The sequence below is a fragment of the Chiloscyllium plagiosum genome, unplaced genomic scaffold (genome assembly GCF_037043375.1).
Source record: "Chiloscyllium plagiosum isolate Xiang-an unplaced genomic scaffold, Cpla_swu_hap1 HiC_scaffold_7, whole genome shotgun sequence".
In the NCBI taxonomy this organism is placed as follows: Eukaryota; Metazoa; Chordata; class Chondrichthyes; order Orectolobiformes; family Hemiscylliidae; genus Chiloscyllium; species Chiloscyllium plagiosum.
The window spans coordinates 25,217,478-25,240,058 of NW_028270145.1; the positions used below are offsets into that span (position 1 = coordinate 25,217,478).

General features: G+C 44.2%; 1 protein-coding gene across 1 annotated transcript in view; it reads left to right on the forward strand.

The window, feature by feature from the left end:
• The first annotated feature begins 1,123 nt into the window (after positions 1-1,123).
• LOC122551909 (thrombospondin-type laminin G domain and EAR repeat-containing protein) overlaps positions 1,124-22,581 on the forward strand; it is an 89,530-nt gene continuing 68,072 nt past the window's right edge. Inside the window, exons 1-4 of the mRNA XM_087988598.1 lie at positions 1,124-1,205; positions 5,325-5,545; positions 10,072-10,310; positions 12,551-12,641. Coding sequence (XP_087844724.1) covers positions 1,124-1,205; positions 5,325-5,545; positions 10,072-10,310; positions 12,551-12,641 — 633 coding nt within the window. The remainder of the gene's footprint in view (positions 1,206-5,324; positions 5,546-10,071; positions 10,311-12,550; positions 12,642-22,581) is intronic.

The window sequence follows — 22,581 nt, forward strand, 5'->3', positions numbered from 1 at the left end:
GGGATGTTCTTTGGAGGATTGGCATGGATTCGATGGGCTGCATGGCCTGCTTCCACACTGTAAGGATTCTCTGATTCTTTATGATCTGGAACGCACAACCTGGAAGGTGCAAAAGGAGACTGACGAACCAGTTGTTGTGAGGAAAGAGCAAGGATATGCCACCACTCTGTAGGTGACCCTTGTCTGAGATATAGCCATTCCCCAGGAGCAGAGGGCAACTTGCTTTGAAATCTGAAATCCAACGCAGAAGTTGATGGAGAAACTCAGCAGGTCTGGCAGCCTCTGCGGAGAGAGAGAAATTAACAGTCAGTTCATCTCTCTACACGATGTCTGCGTTTGTTTCAGACTTCCAGCAGGGCTTCGATTTGATTTTCAGTCAAGTTTCCCACAAAAGTTCACCCACTAGACGTGCTGAGATACACTCTGGATTTATTTCCAGAACTATTTCGCTTTGATTGTTCACTTGGGAGTGAAAATCGGTGACTCAGAGCTAACAGGAGCACACAGCCTGTTTGTTTTAGGGTTTGATCCCCACCGTTCAGCACGCATTCCTGGAGCGCCCCTGGTCGTTAGAGGCGGGACAGCGACAGCAGCCTGTCAAAGGGAGGGATGAAGGAACAGCAGCACAGGGCGGCTCGGACAGGAAATGTTCCCACACACTCTGCCGGGCTACGGGAGGGAAATCCCTCTACCTTTCTAGTCACACACTTGGCAACTAGATGAAAAGCTGCAGAGAACGGGTAACCTCTCACTCACTCACACACAACTGGTGCGTGGTGAGCCAGAAGGAGTCTCAGTTTGTTTTGGCTGCAGATCAAGGCAAGGTGCTGGGGAATCCAAATAGACCCGAGGATTTCCCGAGGACCAGTCATTGACAAGATTACAGGACCGCTCATTCCGCTGGGATCAGACCGGGACACTGGAGCCTGCCTGACCTGCCCCTGCCCCTGGCCCTGTCCCCCAGGGGGTGGTGGTAGTGCTGTTGGAGGGGGGGGGGGTGACAGGGGCTTCCTGAGATGAAGGAGAGCCGCTCCAGCTCAGGAACCGCTCAGGGCGATGGTGGCAGGACGCGGGGCGATCAGGAGGAGGCTTCCTGATTAGGGAAGTGACTGCCGTGGCTCCAATGTCTACGTTCCTGCTGCTCTGTGCACTCCTGCACCTGGGATCCCACTGCAGTTCGGCCACGTCGTACAGTCCGTGCACAGGTAAGGCTCCGGGTCAGAGGGCGTCGAGGGACAGCTTCAATGCACAGAGCGACAGTGGAGAATGGGACAAGACAGAGGGACAAGGGAGACTGAGAAATGCAGAGAGTGGCAGCCGAGAATGGGAAATATACGCAGAGTGACAAAGGGGAAAGAGAAAATAGTGTGACAAGAGAGACTGAGAAGTGTATAGAGTGACAAAGGAACTGAGAAATGCAGAGAGTGGCAGGTGAGAATGGAAAATATACACAGAGTGATAAAGGGGAAAGAGAAAATAGACAGCGTGACTAGGAAAACTGAGAAATGTATAGGTCAACAAGAGAGATTGAGATCATGTACAGTGTGTCAGGTAGAAAGTAATAACGTACATTACCAGTGAGAATGGGAAAATATAAAATGTGACAGCAGTTAATAGGATAATATTAAACGCCAAAACAGAAATAGACACAGAAACTGCTGAAAAAACTCAACAGGTCTGACAGCATCTGTGGAGAGAGGGCAGAATTTTGGGTCCAGTGACCCTTCGTCAGAACAGATGATACACAGTGCAGTAAGTGAGGAGGGCTCAGTGTGGAGCACTGTGGCAGGTGAGCAAGGGGAAATGTGCAGTGCAACAAGTTCAAATCTGACAGCTTCAGTGAGAACTAAGAGCGGGACAATAAACAGTGAGACAGCAAAGAATGTGATAATAAACAGTGTGAGTGGTGCAAATGGGACAATCTGTCAGCCAAGTGCTCCCCGAAGCAACCTGTCAGTTTATTTCTGCATTGAATGGGTTCTAATTGTAAGCCATTGTTGGAAATGTGAGAAAGGGTTAGTGGAGATTAAGGTGCTCTCCGACAGCAGAAGAATGAAAAATATAGGGAAAACAAAGGCATAGTTTGTGTGCTTGAGGATACATTGGATTAATCAGGTGAAGGCAAGAATTAGACTTTGACATACTGTCAGAGTAAAGAACATATTTAAAGGAGTAACTGTGTGTGAATAAATATCAATTGATTGAGGATTATACAGAGTGCAATGAAGGAATGAAGTGAAAAACAAATGCATTTTAGAGACAGAATAATAAAATAGGAAAATAATATTGTATAACAATAGGGGAATGAAGATGTTTAAAACTTAGGGTGAGTTGAGTTACACCAAGAGGTTTGTTTTTTACACTGTTCTTAACCTAAACACGATTACTGCTGACTCAAAGAATTATTTTAAAACTATTAAAAGGATTATTTTAAAATTATAAAAGCAAATTACTTGTACTGGCTGAAGGTCTATGATTATTGTCTGCTCCATTTTAGCAGCCTTTGGGCAAACTGCTTTATCTCCTGTAAAACCATAGATAAAGGATGTTACAAGTAAAAATGCAAGAATAGCAACAACTTACAGAGCATATGAGACAGTTTAGTCAGATTTGCAGGAACATTAGAAGGTAAAATTTGGCACTGAAATATTTATTCTTTTCTGAGGAAGGGTCACTGGACCCAAAACATTAACTCTGCTTTCTTTTCATAGGTGTTGCCAGACCTGCTATGTTTTCCCATCAATTTCTGATGTTGTCACTGAAATATTGGAATGGATAGCCATAAGCTTTATCAGAGAGATAATTTTTAAAATAAGTATCTTTGAGAGAAGCAAAAATGCAGAATGGTTTAGAAAAGGAATTGCAAAACATAGGCCCTGGACAACTGAAGGAACATCTGCAAATAGTGGAGTTACTAATGTGATAATAAACAGTGTGAGTGGTGCAAATGGGACAATCTGTTAGCCAAGTGCTCTCCGAAGCAACCTGTCAGTTTATTTCTGCATTGAATGGGTTCTAATTGTAAGCCATTGTTGGAAATGTGAGAAAGGGTGAGTGGAGATTAAGGTGCTCTCCGACAGCAGAAGAATGAAAAATATAGGGAAAACAAAGGCATAGTTTGTAGGCCTGGAGATGTTCAAGAGATCTTGGAGGGCTGCAGATGCTGGGGGAAGTTAAAGAAAGAGGATACTGAGACATTTGAGCCCAAGGGTGAGAATTTTACAATGGAGTCAATGAAAGTCAACAACAACAGGATTGATGGGTGAGCAGGAGTTGGTACAAGTTAGGGGCATCAAAGGTTTGGATTAACTCAAGTTTACAGATGGTACAAGGGTGGACAATAGTCAGAAGACCTTTTTGATCAGTCAAGTTCAAAGGAACAAAGGCGGATGAGGGTTTCAGCTGCAGATGATTTGCATCCGGGTGAAGATGGGCAACCTACAGAAATAGATGTGAGTGGTCTGGGGTCAGAAATGCGGTTCAGCATCAGATAGAATGTCCATGGTCTGAATGGTTTTGTCGTACAGCCACATACAACAGAAGGGGAATATTAACTTGATACGTAAAATATTCTCTCACTCCTTAGGAATTGTGTAAATTTTCTATTGACACTTCTACAGGTTTCCAATGGATTATTATTCACCACAGACTTTTGGTCAAATTGACCACAAACCTTTAAGGACCAAGCCAATTGAAGTGAATTAATGAGCATTTCCACTGAAAAACCAAAATAGTAATGTGTCATATGGAAGATCTTGCGGTGAAGTGGCAGTGCACTTACCTCTGAACCAGAAGTTCCATGTTCTAGTTGAGATATTCTGGTCATAAAAATGGTCAAACAGTTGAAGTTTGTTTTAAACCTGAAAATCAGTCCCACTGAAAACAGGTATAAGAGTGATGGATGTATATAGTCATCAGGTATAAGAACATAACCATGTACCAACATATGAAGTCTACAATTACCATAGCCCTCATAGGCCCTAGTACCTGTAGCGAGAGTTTGTGTCCTGTAATTGCATTATCGATGAGGAAAGGACACCAATACAGACCACAGTCTAAAGCAGGGTTTCAGCTGGTTAACCGCTTGGGTAATATCTAAAGTAAAGTGATAGAGCTGTAACTGTGATGAGCATCAATTCAGTGGAATAAAAGGTGATATTTTGCATTTAAAATATGCTACAGGAAGCTTCCAACTGCGTGAATGTCAAGTGGTAATACCGGAAAGCACATGACAATGACAGGTTAGATGTGTGGGAATGCCCTAACCCTATTTGAAGGGGAAGAGAAATCAATCTACTGACTGGTTTAAGGCACTGACTGAAGTATTTCTGAGCACCTCCTTTTTTGCTTTGAGCTGTGGTGATGACCAGTCCACTTCAACAGAGAAACCTGGGAAAGCTGGTTATGTAAATCTTCTCATTATTCTTTTCCAAAGTGTCTTTTTGTTGCTTCTTGTTGAGAGGCAGAGAAACGGAGAAAAGGCAATGAATTGTACCTCTTTATCACATGAGCACAGTTATCTTCAGCTGCTGGTAACTGCAGAATGCTGCAAAAAAATGTGAACGTGATTTTTGAATATTTTAACTTCTGTGCTTTAACAGAGGAGAGGAAAATAAAAACCATTGAGTCCGACTTAATTGCTAAATATTGCTGATTGTTGGCTGTGGGATAATCAAGTGTTGTAATTATCCCCAAGCCCATGCTTGGGTTTTACAAATGATCAATGAGGATTTTAAACACAGTTAAATATAGTTGGTCAATAGGTTTTGATGTTTTTTTTATGGGTAGAACACAGTTTATTGTTGGGCTGTTATGGTGCAGTGGTAGTATCTGTCCCTCTGAGTCAGGAGCCCTGAGTTCAAGTTCCTACATAGAGTCACAGAGATGTACAACATAGAAACCGACCCTTCGGTCCAACCCGTCTATCCCAACCCAATCTAGTCCCACCTGCCAGCACCCGGCCCATATCCCTCCAAAACCTTCCTATTCATACACCCATCCAAGTGCCTTTTAAATGTTGCAATTGTACCAACCTCCACCACTTCCTCTGGCAGCTCATTCCATACACGTACCACCCTCTGCGTGAAAAAGTTGCTCCTTAGGTCTCTTTTATATCTTTCCCCTCTCACCCTAAACCTATGCTCTCTAGTTCTGGACTCCCCTGCTCCAGAGGTGCATCATGACACATCAGAATCGGTTGATTGGAAACTATCTCTAGTTTATTGTGTGTCAGAGTGGTGTGTTTATGATGGTAGTGTGTGATGGATGTATATAGTCGTCAGAATGTTCTGGTTACCATTTTTAATACTAATGCCTTGTTTCAGATTTGCAACCACAGGATCTCCTGTCTGAAGTTATTGAAGCACCTTGGCCACAGATGAACGGGTTCAGGATGGTCCAGGAACGTGGAGCCCGTGGACTGCGACTCAGTCAGAATGTGAAAGCAGCTAGCTTCCCAGCCTCTCACATCTTCAAAATCTGTAGCTACTTCCCAGCTGAATTCTCCATTGTCATCACACTGAAAGTGAACTACCTGCCACCGAAGGTACTGTCAAAATTGGCCGTAATTGATGAGGTATTAATGAGTTACTTTGGTGTGACACTTCTGTGGTTTTTGTTAGTCTTCTATTAAAAGAGATGATAATGACCATTGTCTAAGGATGCAGCATTGATGACATTAAGGAGACATTTGGGAGCATCATTTCACAGCTCAGTGATAGCCCTCACCTCTGAGTCAGAAGATCAAGTGTCCAAGTCCCATTTTGTGAACTGTGGTTGATGCTGCACAGTCAGGTGGAGCTGCCTTTTGGTTCACACATCAAATAAAAATTCTATCTGCCCTTTCAGGCGATAGCCGGGCACAACACCAAAGAAGAATTGAAGAGTTCTCTCTGGCTTCCTTGCCAAAATCTCTCTGCCATCCGACATAACTAACAAAAGATTTTCTGGTCATTATCACCTTGCTGTGGGAGCTTGCTGTCCATAATGTGGTTTGTGAATGTGCTTCAAAACACATAATTAGCTTCAAGATGCTTGTGATGTGATAGAAATGCCACACTCTTTTGTTTACCAAAGATTCCTCTCAATATGTTTGTGGACAGTGGAGCTACAATTTCTAAAATCATTTCAAAATGGAATATCTGGTAGGTGATTCACCTTTAAGCTCAGAGGACCTGGGTTTGGGAGGGGTAGGTCTGACCCTTTTAGTTCCCTTGTTGAGCAGTCGCTAAGTGTCACTCCTATATATTCCATTTCCACATTTTCTTTTGTTCTCTCAGGGAATGTGGCGATCACTGGCTTGGTCAACATTATTGCCCCTCCCTAATTGTCCTGAAGAGGTGTGTTGAGAACTGCCTTCTTGAATTGCTACAGTCAATTGGGTGAACTTATGGTTTCGAGTCTTGTCTTTAGTGGCCGAGTGGCAGGAGGCATTTATGAATGCCAGGCTACATCAAGCAAAGGAGAAGAATTGATACAAGGTTCCAAGTTGAGAAAATCTTATGTCACTAAAATAAAATTCCATCTCAAGTATTGAGTAGCATTCAGATTGTGGGAAGAATTTAACTGACCTTGAAAGAAGTGTATAACACCGGTAAAACTTAGTCATCTAAAAAATCAACTGATTGTGATGGAGACCGGTCAGTACAGTCAGTGTGAATGAACTCTTCAAACGTTGAGTGTTTGGATACAATGGGAGTTAATAGCAGAAGGTGGATTTGCATTTGTATACCGCCGTTCATGACATTAGAAGGCCGCCATGAAGTGTAGGAACATTTTGGAAATGGGGCACCCAAACTAAGTTTAGGTGTGCAAGGTATGCTTTTAATAGATACACATGGCATAAACTTGTAAGGATTGTGAACTATGTGAAGAAAAGCGATAGATATTTTGTATAGTGTCACAGGAAGTAAGAGGAAAATAATGTAAAGCAAAGGATACAAATTTAAAGAGTGCAGAAGAAGAGAGACCTGGGATATGTTAGTCACAAATTGTTCAAGTTTGCAGGTTCAATCTGAGAAAGACATATGGGATCTGGGCTTCATAAATGCAGGCAGACACAGAGGCAAGGAGATTATGGTGGTCATTTATAAAACCCTGGTTTGGCATCAACCGGAGTGCTGTGTGCAATTTTGGACACCACACATTAGGAAGGATGTGAAGGCTTTAAAGTGGGTTACAGAGAGAAAAAAATAGTGAATTTATTCAAGAATGAAGTCTGTGGGTTATGTGGATAGATTGGAAAAACTGATAGTGCTCTCCTTACAGAAGTGAAGGTTGAGAGGAGATTTGGCTCGAGTATTCAATATTGTGAGGAAGCTGGGCAGAGTAGATACAGAGAAACTGTTCTAGTTAGCAAGAAGCAGAAGATAGTGATTTATAGTGATTGCCTTTGGTTCCTTTGTCAAGGTGAGGACAATCTTGTTTATATGATTTAGTGGTTATGCATTGCTTGACAATATGATGAAGGCACATTTAATTATAGTTTTCAAAAGGAATTGTCTAATTATGTGAAATGATAGGAATTGCAGGGTTATTATGAACAGGCAATGGAGAAGACTAAGTGAGTTTCTCTTGTAGTGAGCTGCTGGGACAAATAATCAATTTTAGGAATGGTCATTTAACCTTGTTGTAGTGATATTGGTTGAGAGCTAAATATTGGCCAGGACACGAGGGAAAACACCTATGAATTGTAGAATTTCTACAGTGCAGAAAGAGCTGAAAAATATGTTGCTGGAAAAGCACAGCAGGTCAGGCAGCATCTCCTGCTCCTTGGATGCTGCCTGACCTGCTGCGCTTTTCCAGCAACACATTTTTCAGCTCTGATCTCCAGCATCTGCAGTCCTCACTTTCTCACAGTGCAGAAAGAGGCCATTTAGCCCATCGAGTCTTCACTAAGCCCTCAAAGAGCATCCCACCCAGACCCAGGTTCCCACCCTAACCCCATATTTCCCATGGCTAACCCACCTAGCCTGCACATCCCTGGACATTATGGGCAATTTAGCATAGCAAATCCACCTAACATACCCATCTTCGTACTGTGGGAGGAAACCGGAGCAGACCCACACAGATAGGGGGAGAATGTGCAAACTCCACACAGACAGTGATCCAAGACTGGGATCAAAATCAGGTCCCTGGTGCTGTGAGAAAGCAGTGCTAACCACTGAGCCACCATGTCACATGTCATTCTTCAAAATTCCAAGGATCTTTTATAAATACCAGAAAGGCCAGATGAGGGCATCCTTCAATGATTCATCCAAAAGCCAGCAGCTCAGACCTTCTCAAGAACTGTGCTGGAGGAATAGAATTTCAAAATTTGCTGATGGCACAAAATAGGAGGATATCGTTAATGCAGAAGAGGCCTCCAGCAAAATGCAGGAATAAATTAATAAATTGCAAAATGGGTATGGCATTTGTAAAGCATAGAGTGAGTAAAGTGAGAGGATATCATTGAAATGAATGCTTCCCCTGTCTCTGGGCTCCAGAACAAATGGCCACAGTCTCAGGGTCCAGGGTGGGCCATTTCAGACTGCGATGAAGAGAAATTTCTTCACTCAGTGGGTAATAAGCCTGTGGAATTCTCTACCACATAAAGCGGAGGAGGCCAAATCACTGCATGTGTTTAAGACTGAAATAGATTCTTGAGGGTAAATGTGTTGAGGGGTTTGGGAAGAGAGTTGGAATATGGCAGGGGATCAACCATGATCGTGTGATTGGGCTCAATTGATCCAATGGTCGACTCATGCTCCAATTTTCTCTGCTTCTCTGTTTTAATCAATGACTGGCAGATTAATTTGTATAGTTAAATGTGAAATAGTATATGAACACAAGTTGTGGTGTTATATTTTAATGGAAGAATAGATACTGCCTGGAATTTAAGTGTATGAATGAGGATGAAGGTCTCCACGTAGGGGAACACAAATTGATTAAAAATAGACAGTGATTAAATAAAAAAAAAACAGGAAGCACTTTGGTTTAATTTTGAGTGGGATAGAAGTGAAAGCAGAGATACTAATAAAAAGGTTGAGGTAGCTAAATTCTTGACTAACAAGGGTGTCAGTTCAGCGGAGGCAGGAATATGGGGGTTAGGAACGCAGTCAGATCAACCATGATCTTATTGGATGGAAAAGCCGACTCTCGGGGCCAAATAGCCAACTCCTAATCCTAATTTGCATGCTCTGTAGACTTTGGTTAGTTCTTGGATCAACACTTTGGATTACTGTGCACATCTCCAGTCCCATCTTGATATTATGGAAAAAAATTAAGAAAGGTGCAAAATAGGATGATACCAGGAAGGTCATACCTATCAGGGAAAATTGAACAGACTGGAGTTGTTCTTTCTCTTGAGAAGAGAAAACTGAGGGGCTATATGTTTTTCAGGTCAAGAAAGGGTTGGCAAGTCTCTTCACCTACACTTTCCACTTTGGAGAATAGCAGAAAAGTGTGAGAATTGCTATCAACTAATTGATGGATACTCTTTCCATGGTCAACAGGTTCAAGAGTGAGAGTTGAACCAAGAGTTCTGGCTCAGAGACACATACACATCTATCAAGCTCCAAAACCCTTTCTTTGACAATATGGACATAGAGCAGATGTTTTCACTTGTGAGAGAGTGTAGAACTAAAGGTCATAAATATAAGCTAGTCACTAATAAATCAGGTAGGGAATTCAGGGGATACCTTGTCACTCAGACGGTGGTGATACTGTAGCTCATTACCACAAGGAGCAGTTAGGACTAACAGAACTGATTAACTTAAAGGGAAGCTCGCCCAATATGAGGGTGGAAAGGAGTAGTGATATGTTGATGAGGTTGGATGAAGTGAGGATGGAAGAAGCTCATGTAGAGCAGGATCACTAACATGGCTTTTTTGGGCTGAATGGCCTGTTTCTGTGGTATACATATTCTTTGGAGTGAGTTTTGAACTCAGAGCGAGGGAGTGAGAATGATCTCTGTGCTACAGCGAGGGCAGTGGTGCGATGGTCAGTAGGCAGCTGGGATTGACTGATCATAATGGCCACACGGGCTAACTCTACTCTTCCCTTCTCATCGAGCGAACTCCATTTCCGTTCCAGAAAAACGAGTACATCTTCACTTTGCTCCAGGAGAGTTCAAGCCACATGCTGCTGGGGCTGAGGCTCTCGTCTGACAAGCTCCACCTTGAGTTCTCCCAGAGCGACCACCCTTACAGCCACAGGAAGAGGGCCACCTTCCGAGACCTCCATCTAGCTGATCGACACTGGCACACTCTGGTGCTGGCTGTAACAGCCAACATTGTATCTCTCACCATAGACTGTTGCCCACCTGTAGACATGTGAGTACTTTTGCAACATCTCTTCTTCCCACAGAGGTACAGTTGGCACTGGGGCTAGTTGAGAGCGTGGTGCTGGAAAAGCACAACAGGTCAGGCAGCATCTTAGGAGCAGAAGAGTCGACATTTCGGGCAAAAGCCCTTCATCTGGGGCTAGTTGGGTGTTCTATCAATCACCAGCCAAAGTCATAGAAGAGTTTTTGTTTAAAGGGTCTACATTGCTTAGACCGAAGCTGCGGTGAGTTCTCTTGATGCTGAGGATGAGGGTGGGCTTATTTAAAATCATGAAAGGTTTTGTTAGAGTGCATAAAGAACTATCATATCCAGTGTTGGATGGGTTGGTAACCAGTGGGCACAGATTTAAGAAGAAATCAGAGTTTCAATGAGCAGTGATGTTCTGAATGTGCTGCCTGAGAGCCTGGTGGAATTCGATAATTATTTTCAAATGGAATTTGGACAAGTACTTGAAATAGGAAAAGTATTTTGGGGCTATGGGATAAAAGGTAAGAGTCTGGCAGTGAAGGGACATGGGTGTGGTGGACAAAATAGCATCCTTCTCTGCATGTCTTTTACTTGAAGACATGCTGTAGACTAATCCTTGATTATGGAGGATTTCTCTTCATTGACTTTGTGTCATTGTCGATGATTCACATCCAGAATCTTCAGGCAGGCAGTGTTGTCTAATTGAAGAGAAGCACTGCCGGCTACAGCGGGGTCATTGGAAGGCATGGTTCGCTGACACAGGAATTACTGCTGTGTGCTCCTTCCTGCCATGGCACTTTTCTTTGGCATTGCAAAGATATATTTCGTCAAATTTCTGCGCTTAGTATGGAGACTTCAGCGTCAAGTTCTTTGCTCATGTGCAAACTGTTCCTCGTCAATCTGGTATGAAAAGATGTGTTGAATGCATCCTAATCATGGCCAAGCCCCCAGCACTATCAGGCTCTACATACAATGCACCTTTTGGTAAGCTACCACCACTCATTCTGATAGCACGGTCTAGCCATCATAGTCAGATTCACTTTAGCGTGGCCAGCACACCTTCTGAGTTAGAGAGCTGCAGAACAGCTGTGTCTGTGGCGACCCTTGGATCCAAAACATCTTTCTCAAATTACACATTTGAACTTATTTCAACCTGCTTCCCTAATTCTGATTTGTGACCAAAATTGAGCCAACAGATTTTTTGTTTAGTTGCTGAAGTGCAGGAGGTTGAGAGGTGACTGTACAGAAGTTTATAAATGTGTATGGATAAGGTGAATGACAGGTGTCATTTCCTTAGGGCAGGGGATTTCAAAGCTGGAGGGGGGCATGTTTTTAAGGTGGGAAGAGAATGATTTAAAAAAGACATGAGGGGCAACTTTTTTTACACAGAGAGTGGTTTGAGCATAGAAGGAACTTTCAGAAAGAGTGGTGGATACGGGTACAGTTACAACATTTAAAAGATGTTTGGATAAATAGGCGAATAAGAAATATTTGGAGACCAAGCGCAGGAAGGTGGGACTAGTTTAGTTTGGGATTATGGTCAGCATGGACTGGTTGGACCGAAGGGTCTGTTTCCATCCTGTATGACTCTATGAGTTAGTTCTACTAAAGAGTGCATTTCTTCAACACGAATTGGCTATGGTGCAATTAAAGAATTTAGACCATTATTTGTAGAACACAAACTTTCCTGACCTGTATTGGCTATGAGGCAATCCCCGTCCCATTGGTTTAAATGGTGCTGCTATGACGCGATATTCTTATAACATGGGATTGAACGGGAATGGAACTATCTCTTTATATCAGAACAGACTGTATGTCTCTGACATGTCACTTCAGTTTGCCTATCTGCTGCTCTGTGAAATATTGCTACCTTTGTACGTCTGCAGTCTCTTTCTATCTCTCGCTCCTTCTCTAAGCCTCTCTTGTTTCGTCTCTTCCTCTCTATTCCTCCCTCATCCTTCCTCACCCTTTCCTTTCTACTCCTCCTTGCTCTCTCTCCTTTCCTCTCTCCCTTCCTCATGTCTCTCCTTCTCTAATTCTCTCTCCCTCCTCTCTCTCTCATCCTCCCTCTCAAGTTCCTCTCTTGCCCTTCCTCTCTCCATTCCTCTCTTGTTTTCTCTGTCCCTCTCTCTCTCCCTTTGCCCCCTCCCCCCCACTCGTCTCTCTTTGTCTTTCCTCTTTCTCTCTCTTTTTCTTGCTATTCTTCTAAGATATTGCTCAGATTTTGCCATGTGTCTAAAACAGAACTATACTTTCCACAGGTTCCTGGATGTTTTATTCCCAGAACAGTTGAACACTGCCAATTCTCGATTCTACGTCGGGAGCAGGAGGAGGAGGAAAGGATTGTTTTCAGTAAGTGCATGGGGCTTTTGTACTGATCAAAGTCAAAGTGCAGAAACCTTTCTGACTGTGAATTGCAAAAATCAGACGAGAGAAATATTGAAAATCAGGTGTAAAAACAAATGCTATACTGATATAGAGAATAGAGAGTCCTGTTTGAGGTTACTAAGTCCACCTTCATCCAAACATTACATTACAAAGATGTTGAATAATGTTGTGCATTTCAAACAGTTTCTGTCTTTCAGTCTGACTATGATTTGGATAAGATATCTCAATCTCCTCTCAAATAAGACCCCTCCCTTTGCAGACTGCCAGGAGGAGAAATCTTTCTCTCAAACGATCATCAGAGGGTTGAATCCTTTCCAGAGCAGCTACCCAGAAGGAAAATCCAGTAAAACTTGTGAATGAGACAAACTGATGTGGCTCATATTTTATTGGTCAGAGGATTGAGTACAGGCGTTGGGAGGTCATGTTGGAGCTGTACAGGACATTGGTTAGGGCACTGTTGGAATATTGCGTGCAATTCTGGTCTCCTTCCTATCGGAAAGATGCTGTGAAACTTGAAAGGGTTCAGAAAAGATTTACAAGGATGTTGCCAGGGTTGGAGGATTTCAGCAAAAGGAGAGGCTGAACAGGCTGGGGCTGTTTTCCCTGGAGCGTCAGAGGCTGAGGGGTGATCTTATAGAGGTTAACAAAATTATGAGCGGCATGGATAGGGTAAATAGGCAAAGTCTTTTCCCTGGGGTTAGGGAGTCCAGAACTAGAGGGCATAGGTTTAGGGTGAGAGGGGAAAGATATAAAAGAGACCTAAGGGGCAACTTTTTCACTCAGAGGAATGGAATGAGCTGCCAGAGGAAGTGATGGAGGCTGGTACAATAGCAACATTTAAAAGGCATTTGGATGGGTATATAAATAGGAAGGGTTTGGAGGGATATGGGCCGGGTGCTGGCAGGTGGGACTAGATAGGGTTGGGATATCTGGTCGGCATGGACGGGTTGGACCGAAAGGTCTGTTTCCGTGCTGTACATCTCTATGACTCTATGACTCCATCTTGTATACCTCAGAATGGAATTCCACTGCAACCAACTTCATTTCTAAGTATTACTGGCTTTTTAAACAAAAACATGGTTTTGTCCTCTGAGTGTTGATGGCCAGTTCTTTAAATTTATTCAAGGCAGATTTGAAATAGAATTTTGATAAGCAAAGATACCAAGGGCAGAGTCTGACAGGGAAGTGGAGCTGTAGCCACAGTCATGATCTTATCGAATGGCAGAGCATGTTCCAAGGGCTGAGTGGCCTACCCCTGTTCCCATGTTCCTTGGCCCTCCCTCCCTGCTTGGGAGCAACAGCTCCTTGTAGAGAGGTCCTCCTGCCTACCATCTCCCCACCAGCACCCAAAAACAGTGGTCTCACTGGAAGAAACACTTCTTCCTTAAAGTTTTGAAAAGACAATTGGTAAGATAACCCCTCCATGTTGAAGTGCATCTCTGTTCCTCTGTGTCAGTCCAGGCCATATAGCTCTCACATCAAACCATCCTCTGTGTTGTTCTGTGTATTTTTTCACTAAAATTCAGGCTGAGTTCCATTATGAACAGGGTCAAAGGTGATTCTGTCCACTTTGTGTGATGGCAGAAACTTTTCCACCGAGGCTGAGTTTGAACTGGTACCCCAGAGAAAACTGGACACAACTTTACAAGATAAAACCTTACACGCCAAATAAATCTATGGAACAATGCTTCCTGCAAACAAGATTTTCTGTGAAACCTCGTCTCCCAAATGAAAACATAATTAAGCAAAAAGAAAATTACGGATGTCACAGCAAAGCTGAAAAGTTGTAATGCTCCCTTTTTCTATGAAGTCTGCGCATTCAAGAATTTCCTGCAATCTGATGTCTTGCCAATTACCGAACCAGACTTGCTGGTGCCAGTCCTGGCCCGGTGTTCAGAGTTTTAAAATATCTTCGAGATGTATGTACTATTTCCCTGTGGTGAATTGATCCTGAGAGGATGGTGGTGAGGCGCTTTCTTGAACCGCAACAGTCCCCGAAGTGTATGCATCCTCCATGCTGTGAGGGAAGGAGACTAAGATTTTAACCCAACGACAGGGAAGGAACAGCAACATTGGGCAGAATTTTCCTCTGCGTGGCATGAGTAACGGAGAAGGTGGGAAAATATGGTACGATTAAAAAAATCTGATTCATGGTATCGAGAAACACTTTCCCAGTCTCCCCTACAAGCCATAAACATCAAATTCAGAATCCCACCATTGAGCAGTGGCCACCTTATGTCCATGCTTTGCATCTCATTTAAACCCCAATTTGTGTTGTTTATTTATCACTTCCAAGACTCCTCTCCCTCACCAAGGTAATTACAGCAGAGTGGCTGCAATTTGCAGAATGCCTGTCCCAGCCAAATAGTAAGTGCTTCTTCTGCACAAAGTCCTTGCGCGCTCCAGGGTCACCATCTTCCCTGACCCCTTCATCCACCAAGTTGTTATCGACAAACCATCAACCTCACTGCACCATCGTTCCTGCTCTCTGACTGACTTAGACACCAGCTCAGGCCTTCAGCACTTTCAAACATCTACAACCTGCTTTGTGTTTAGGAGCACCTACTCCTTCACAGCATGCATCTTGTGAATTTTAGCTGGCTTTTTGTCATGTTCACCCGCTTCATTGCAAATTTGGAGGCTTCTTGCCTCTGCACATCTCACACTGCTTTATTAGCACACAGTCACTGAGCTCAGCACTGACTTGCAGAGACAGCCCATCCCTGTGTGCATCACATTCCTTGCTTGGTTGCACAGGGACTTTGATGATCTGTAACAAGCTGCCAGCCTCTGTGGCTTGCATTGCATTTTAGCACCAAAGGAGAAGCAGGCAACACGTCATTGTTCAGATTACTTAACAGTCAAAGGGCTGGACACATCGTTGTAAGGCACCATGCTATGTCAATGTCTCACCTTCAATATGTGTCAGCAGTTTACATCACAACACAAGTTCATCAGCCAAATGGCCATGTCATAGAGTCATAGAGATGTACAGCATGGAAACAGACCCTTCGGTCCAACCCATCCAAGCCGACCAGATATCCCAACCCAATCTAGTCCCACCAGCCAGCATCTGGCCCATATCCCTCCAGACCCTTCCTATTCATATACCCATCCAAATGCCTCTTAAATGTTGCAATTGTATCAGCCTCCACCACATCCTCTGGCAGCTCATTCCATACACGTACCACCCTCTGAGTGAAAACATTGCCCCTTAAGTCTCTTTTATATCTTTCCCCTCTCACCCTAAACCTATGCCCTCTAGTTCTGGACTCCCCCACCCCAGGGAAAAGACTTTGTCTATTTATCCTATCCATGCCCCTCATAATTTTGTAAACCTCTATAAGGTCACCCCTCAGCATCCGACGCTCCAGGGAAAACAGCACCAGCCTGTTAGCCTCTCCCTATAGCTCAAATTCTCCGACCCTGGCAACATCCTTGTAAATCTTTTCTGAACCCTTTCAAGTTTCACAACATCTTTCTGATAGGAAGGAGAGCAGAATTGCACGCAATATTCCAACAGTGGCCTAACCAATGTTTTATACAGCTACAACATGACCTCCCAACTCCTGTACTCAATACTCTGATCAATAAAGGAAAGCATACCAAACGCCTTCTTCACTATCCTATCTACCTGTGACTCCACTTTCTGAATGTTAAGGGGACACAGTCTTGAGTCGGTTGAAGTGAGACTCCCAGTAGTTGGGTGCAGCATCACAGTCAGTCAAGGACCTCGTCTGATCTCACAACAGGAGGTTGGCTGCAGTCAGTCAGACACTTGGCCTTTGCAGAGTCCTGGAATCCATGCTCTTGCAGTCTAGTGACCAGGCGCCGGTCAGAGCTCCAGGTCATGCGCACTGTCCACAGGTAACAGGTAGGACTGGTGAGATGTTGTTGAGACATTGGTCTGAGAGGTGATCCACATTTCCCTGCAATAAGGCAATGGGAGGGATTGAGTATGATGGAACTGGATGGAAGAGTAGTTTGTGGTCATGCACCAGAGGTAATGAGGTGTCCCCAGTGTATGAGTGGGAAGTGCAGAGGTTAGGAAGAGTAAATAGTTTGAGGTGGTTGACAACCATTGAATGGACGTGCTTCTGAAATAGTGAGAATTGCAGTCCATGAAACCTGTAAAAGGTGTTTGCAGTGCCAGAGTGAGTACTAGCCTTTAAATGTGAGGTCGCAGAGAAAAGATCATAGAATCCCTACTGTGTGGAAGCAGACAATTTAGCCTATTGCGTCCACACCAATCTTCTGAAGGGCAATCCACCCAGACCTACTCCCTTCCCCTGTCCCTGTAACCCTGCATTTCCCAAGGCTAACCCACCTAGCCTGCACATCCCTGGACACTATAGACACTTCAGAATAGCCAATCCACCTAACCTGCACATCTTTGGACTGTGGGAGGAAACCAGAGCACCCAGAGGAAACCCACACAGGCACGGGGAGAATGTGCAAATTCCAGTTGCCCGAGGCTGGAATCAAACACTGGTCCCTGGTGCTGTGAGGTGGCAGTACTAACCACTGAGCCCCAGTGCCACCCTCATGAAGACAGTAGCATTTACCTTGCACGGCAATGAAAATGATAGACGTCCAAAGTGGACTGGTCACCACTCCACCAAGACTTACAGGTCCCTGTCATGAAGTGGGGAGTGACCTTTTCCTTTCCTCTCCACCAAATGTTGAGTAATCATGAAGAGCACCATGGAGTAAGGGCTAATTCCTGGTTTGCAGCTGGGTTTTAAACATGGCACCAGCCGTGGGCGAGTGGAGTCAAATGCTTCTGCTTCTCTGGGCCCTGCAATTCCCCAAGAAACGTGCCCAACAGCCTGGTCTCATAATTCATGACGTAAGGAACAGGAGACTGCATGAGAAAAGGCATCCAAAATATGACAGACTGTGCGCGATGACCTGTCGCAACCAAACACTTTAACCATAATCAGAAAATGCTACCCATGCTTCCACATCAGGATAGTGTATGGCTTGGTGGCGAACATACAGGTGGTGGCATTTCTGCACGTCCGCTGCTCTTGTCCTCACACGTGGTAGAGGTCATGTGTTTGGAAGATAACTCAGTGAATTGCTGTAATGCTTCTCGTGGGTGGCACATTGGGGGTGGAGGGAGTAAACATTTAAGATAAGGGTATGGGTGGACTGCTGATAGAGGTCGGTTTGCCATAACGCGGCAGTTACGTTCCTCTGCAACCTCGCGCTATAGAAAATCACGTTACGTAAAGCCGATAGAGAAAAACACACTGTGGAAGGTCACTATAGAAAATTGCTATACCTGTTCAGTAGAAAGTTTGAATTATCCAACATCGCCCACAGCTTGTCAAGCATGTCATAGTCAATCCACATTGACGAATCGCGCATTATGCCAGAACAACCTGCAATCCAGAAATACTCAACATCAATGATAAATATGCAGGCACATGCTGGAAGAGCTTTGATGCTTTTGATCCATGGGAATTTAGTTCAGACTTGAAGACATAAATGTTTTGTCTCTCTTGCATGACTGATATTCCTTTATAGAACTTGCCCAGTTTTACTCCTTTGAGGACAACTAGGGAGTTTACACTGGGTAATCTGTTTCTCCATATCATCATATGTTGACAGTGATGAAAATAGGTGACCATACAATTTTGTGGCTTTGAAACAGGTAGTTTGGCCAAAATGTTGCTGCCAGTGTCTATGCACCACACAAGCCCCATCCATGATAGAATCCCTACAGTGTGGAAGCAGCCCAGTGGGTTCATGTCCAAAGAGCATCCGCCTAGACCCACCCCGCTACCCCATCCCTGTAACCCTGCATTTGCCATGGCTAGTCCACCTAGCCTGCAGACTATGGAAAACTTTGCATGCCACTCCACCTAACCTGTACATCTTTGCATTGCGGGAAGAAACCCACACAGACTGTTGCCTAAGGGTGGAATTGAACTCAGGTCCCTGGTGCTGTGAGGCAGCAGTGCTGAGACACTGAGCCACCCCACACAAAAAACCTGTCAATGTTTTCTGTTCACCTCAGTCTATCAGACAGATGAATTGGGGATTTTGCATCATGTCCTATCAACATTACCTTCTATTCCTTTCTCCTTCACGCACTCATCTAGCTCCCTTTTCAGTGGCAATACCACTAGGCCATCGTCTCTCCTATCTTCTCCCACCCACCCTCCACTTGGTTAGCTGTCCATGACAGCTCTGATCAGGGAGCAGTTCCCAATTCTTTTTCATGCATCCATCCTGTCTATAAATGGTAGCAAGTTCCGCACTGCAGGGACAAAGACATTTTATTCTTGGATTATTGGTGACATTCCTCTGTTGATTGCTCCCAGTTTTTCATTTCCCATACAAGTGGGCATATCCTCTTGACAGCCATCCTCTCATAATTTTAAAGGTCACAATGAGGCCAGCTCTGAACTTTCTCTTTTCTGGAGAGAGGCACCCAGCTCTTTTTTATTTATGTATTTTTATTGGGAAAAAAAGAAATTTTTTTGGATATTGCAACAAATATAGAACAAAACAATACAAAGAAACGCACTAATTACATAAATAAATAATAACTAAAAAATAACGACTAACTAATAAATCACGACAATAATAATGATAATGTTGATTATACAGCTCAATGAAACAAAATAATAGCCCTCGACCATCGAGAGCATAAGTTTATACATATTCAATGTGTTCGTAGCTCCTCCTCTCTGGATACCGGATTCATTAAGCAAAATCGTCATAAAAAGGCCCTCATTAGTATGGCAGACCAATAGCCCAGAAAGGGTCGCTACAACTTATCAAGATTCTCAGTTTTATGGTGCACCATGTTTGTAAGAAAGTCCAAAGAGATGTGTTCCATGACTAGCTTATACCAGCCCATCAGCCCCGGGGTGGGGGGGTTTCAGACCCCCACCCTAACAGAAGGTTCATCCTTGCACAAAAAGTGAGGATATTGAAAAGTTTGTTTTTGTCTGCGTCTAACTGAAGTGGATTAACAGGGCTAAGAAGAAGAGATACTGAGTCCATCTCCACCTCTGACCCCAAGACCCTCTCTATTTCACTTACCACAGCGCTCCAGTTTGCCCGCAGCCTGTGACAGGACCAAAGACAATGAGTGAGCATGCCCATACTCATTATGCGTTTAGGACACATTGGAGATGCTCCCACTTTAAAGTTTGAAAGACAGTCTGGAACCAAATGGATTCTGTGGAGAATCTTCAATGGCAAGACATAGCTCCTGTTGCAAATCGAGTCTGTCCTTGCATTTTCCCAGGTATCCTCCCATACTTCAGGAGAAGTCTCAACGTCCAGCTTCATCTCCCATATCTTACAGAACAGTTTGAACTCGTCTGAGGGAACTTCTCCCAATAGGTGATAGACATTGCTGACAGAAAGTATGTTCTCAGCACTCAGCACCCTCTTCTCCGTGTCAGATCTATAAGAATCAGTTACAAGTGTGGTATCTTTTTGTATGAACTTCCTAATTTGAAAAAAAAACGAAAGAGGTCGCTACTGGGCAACTCATATTTCTGAGCCAACTGGTCAAAAGACATCAGTCTGTCCCTCTTGAATAAGTCACCCAGGCAAGACACGCCCCTAGCTGCCCATAGTTTAAGCCCCAAGTCCATCATCCCCGGCTACAAACCTGGCATACCAACTATGGGTGTCAAAAGTGATGTTTTGCCGATATTTCCCTCACTCTGACACATTGCCCTCCATGCTTTAACAGTATTAATAACTATTGGGCTATGGCAATATTCCTTAACTGCCCAAGAACAACAAGCTACTAAGGCGGTATCTTGCCTAAGATGCTTCGATGTCCAACCATAGTGAGTGAGGGTCTCCCTAGGTCCAGTCATTCACAGAAAATAGCAATGAGCTTAGTTGATAGTTTTTGATAACTGGGAGGCCCACTCCTCCCAGTCTGTGGGGTAGCTGCAGTTTAATCGATGTTTCAGGCATAAGCCCTTCATCAGGAATGAGGAGGAGAACTCCAAGGTGGGCATCCTTGGAAGAGACGTTGCAGTATGGTTAAATCATCTCGAAGGAAAGTGAGGACTGAAGATGCTGGAGAGCAGAGACGAGAGTGTGGTGTTGGAAAAGCACAGCAGTCAGGCAGCACCCGAGGAGCAGCAGAATTGACGAAATTCCTGATGAAGGGCTTATGCCCGAAATGTTGACTCTCCTACTCCTCGGATGCTGCCTGACCTGCTGTGCATTTCGAACTTAAGGAGGTGGCCAGGGGGCAATAAACATTTAAGATCCCATATTCTTCCCCCATTTATCAAAGCTTTAAGGATTACAAATCTCCCATGTGTGTCTATAATGCACTCTAACAACTTAAATGGGAGATTCTTCCTAAAAAGTTTGGCCACCCCCTACTCCGTATATTGAAAGATGAGAAATAAACCCGGTCATACCCATTCTGTTGCAGGTCCAGATGCTCTGTAGCATTCAGGTGTGTTTCTCGTAATACAGCAACATCCACCTTCTCCCTTTTAAGACTGGGAAGTACCTTCTTCCTCTTGATGGGCAAGTGACTCCCCTTGATGTTCCAGGTGCACCACTTGAACACATTCTTAGTCATAACATTCCACAGCATCTTTTAGACTCCAGCGAGGGAGAACGCGAGCTATGTATTGCTGAGCTTCAGGACAAGAAAGTCCACAAAACACAAAAACTACATAAACTAAAACAGCTACAACCAACAAACCTACAAAACTTGCAAAAACTACGTACAGGCACACCAAAACTGGGGAAAAAACACAAAAACGCCAAAGGCACTGATTAGAGGAATTTAATCCCCCATTCAAAGGGGGCACCTACACATCCCAAAATCCTACCAACCATCCCCACCACCCTCTCAACTCCAACTAACCGGGGTTGCACCACAAGCACAGGAAACCTGGTAGGAAAAAACAAGATTAGTAATATACACAAGTTAAAAGTAGACACATCATCCATCCCTCAGTATAACCTAACTTAGAAATTAAAGGTAAATACTTTATCCATCCTGAGCAAAATTTAACGCAACTTATTACCAACAAAAGAAGACTCCACCAAGTCCTCTTTAAGGGAGGACAAGCCCCTTTTGTGCCTTTTCAATCGTCCAGCTTAAGTCAGCATGTCCACAAAGTTCCTCGCTTTCTTTGGCGAGTCATGTAAACGTACAGATCCATTATAATTAATCCAAAGCACCGCTGGATAGCTGAGAGAGTACTAGTTCCCAAGCTCTCTCAGTATCTTCTTGATGCTGTTGTAAGACTTCCTTTTCCAAATCACCGCCGCTGAAATGTCATGGAAAAACATGACCCTGAAGCCCTCGCACACCAAGGCTCCCGGATCCTTCCCTTGGGCTCTGGAAGCTTCTAGGACTCTGTTTGTTTTCATAATGATGGAACCATACCAGATCAGGGCGAGGGCGCTGGTCCATTCCTGGCCTTCATGCCCTGACCTGGTGGGCTTTCTCAATCTTCATCCTTCCCTTTTCAGCCTTCAAACTTAGGAATTCTGGGAACCACTTTTCAAAGAATTCCATTGGCCGCTCACCGTCCGTGTCCTCCAGCATGCCAACAACATGGAGGTTCTTTCTTTTGCCCCTGTTCTCAAGATCATCCAACAGATCCAGCAAACCATGGACCTGTGCTTCCAGGGCTTCAATCCAACTCTTGGATGGATCAGCCTCTGCCTCCACCCCTGTGGCCCAACGCTTGAGCTCATCAGTCCTTTTCCCTAGGTCTTGCAGCGTAGCAGAAACCGGGGCTAGCTTTTCCTCGATTTTTTTCTTCAATCTGCTTCCTGAGGACCTTGTGAGATTTAGCAAGCTCCGCAGCCAGGGCCTGGTGATTAAGCAAGCCCACCGCCTGGGTGAGTTGAGCCACGGCCCTGGCCCCAAGTGAACTTCCTCCTT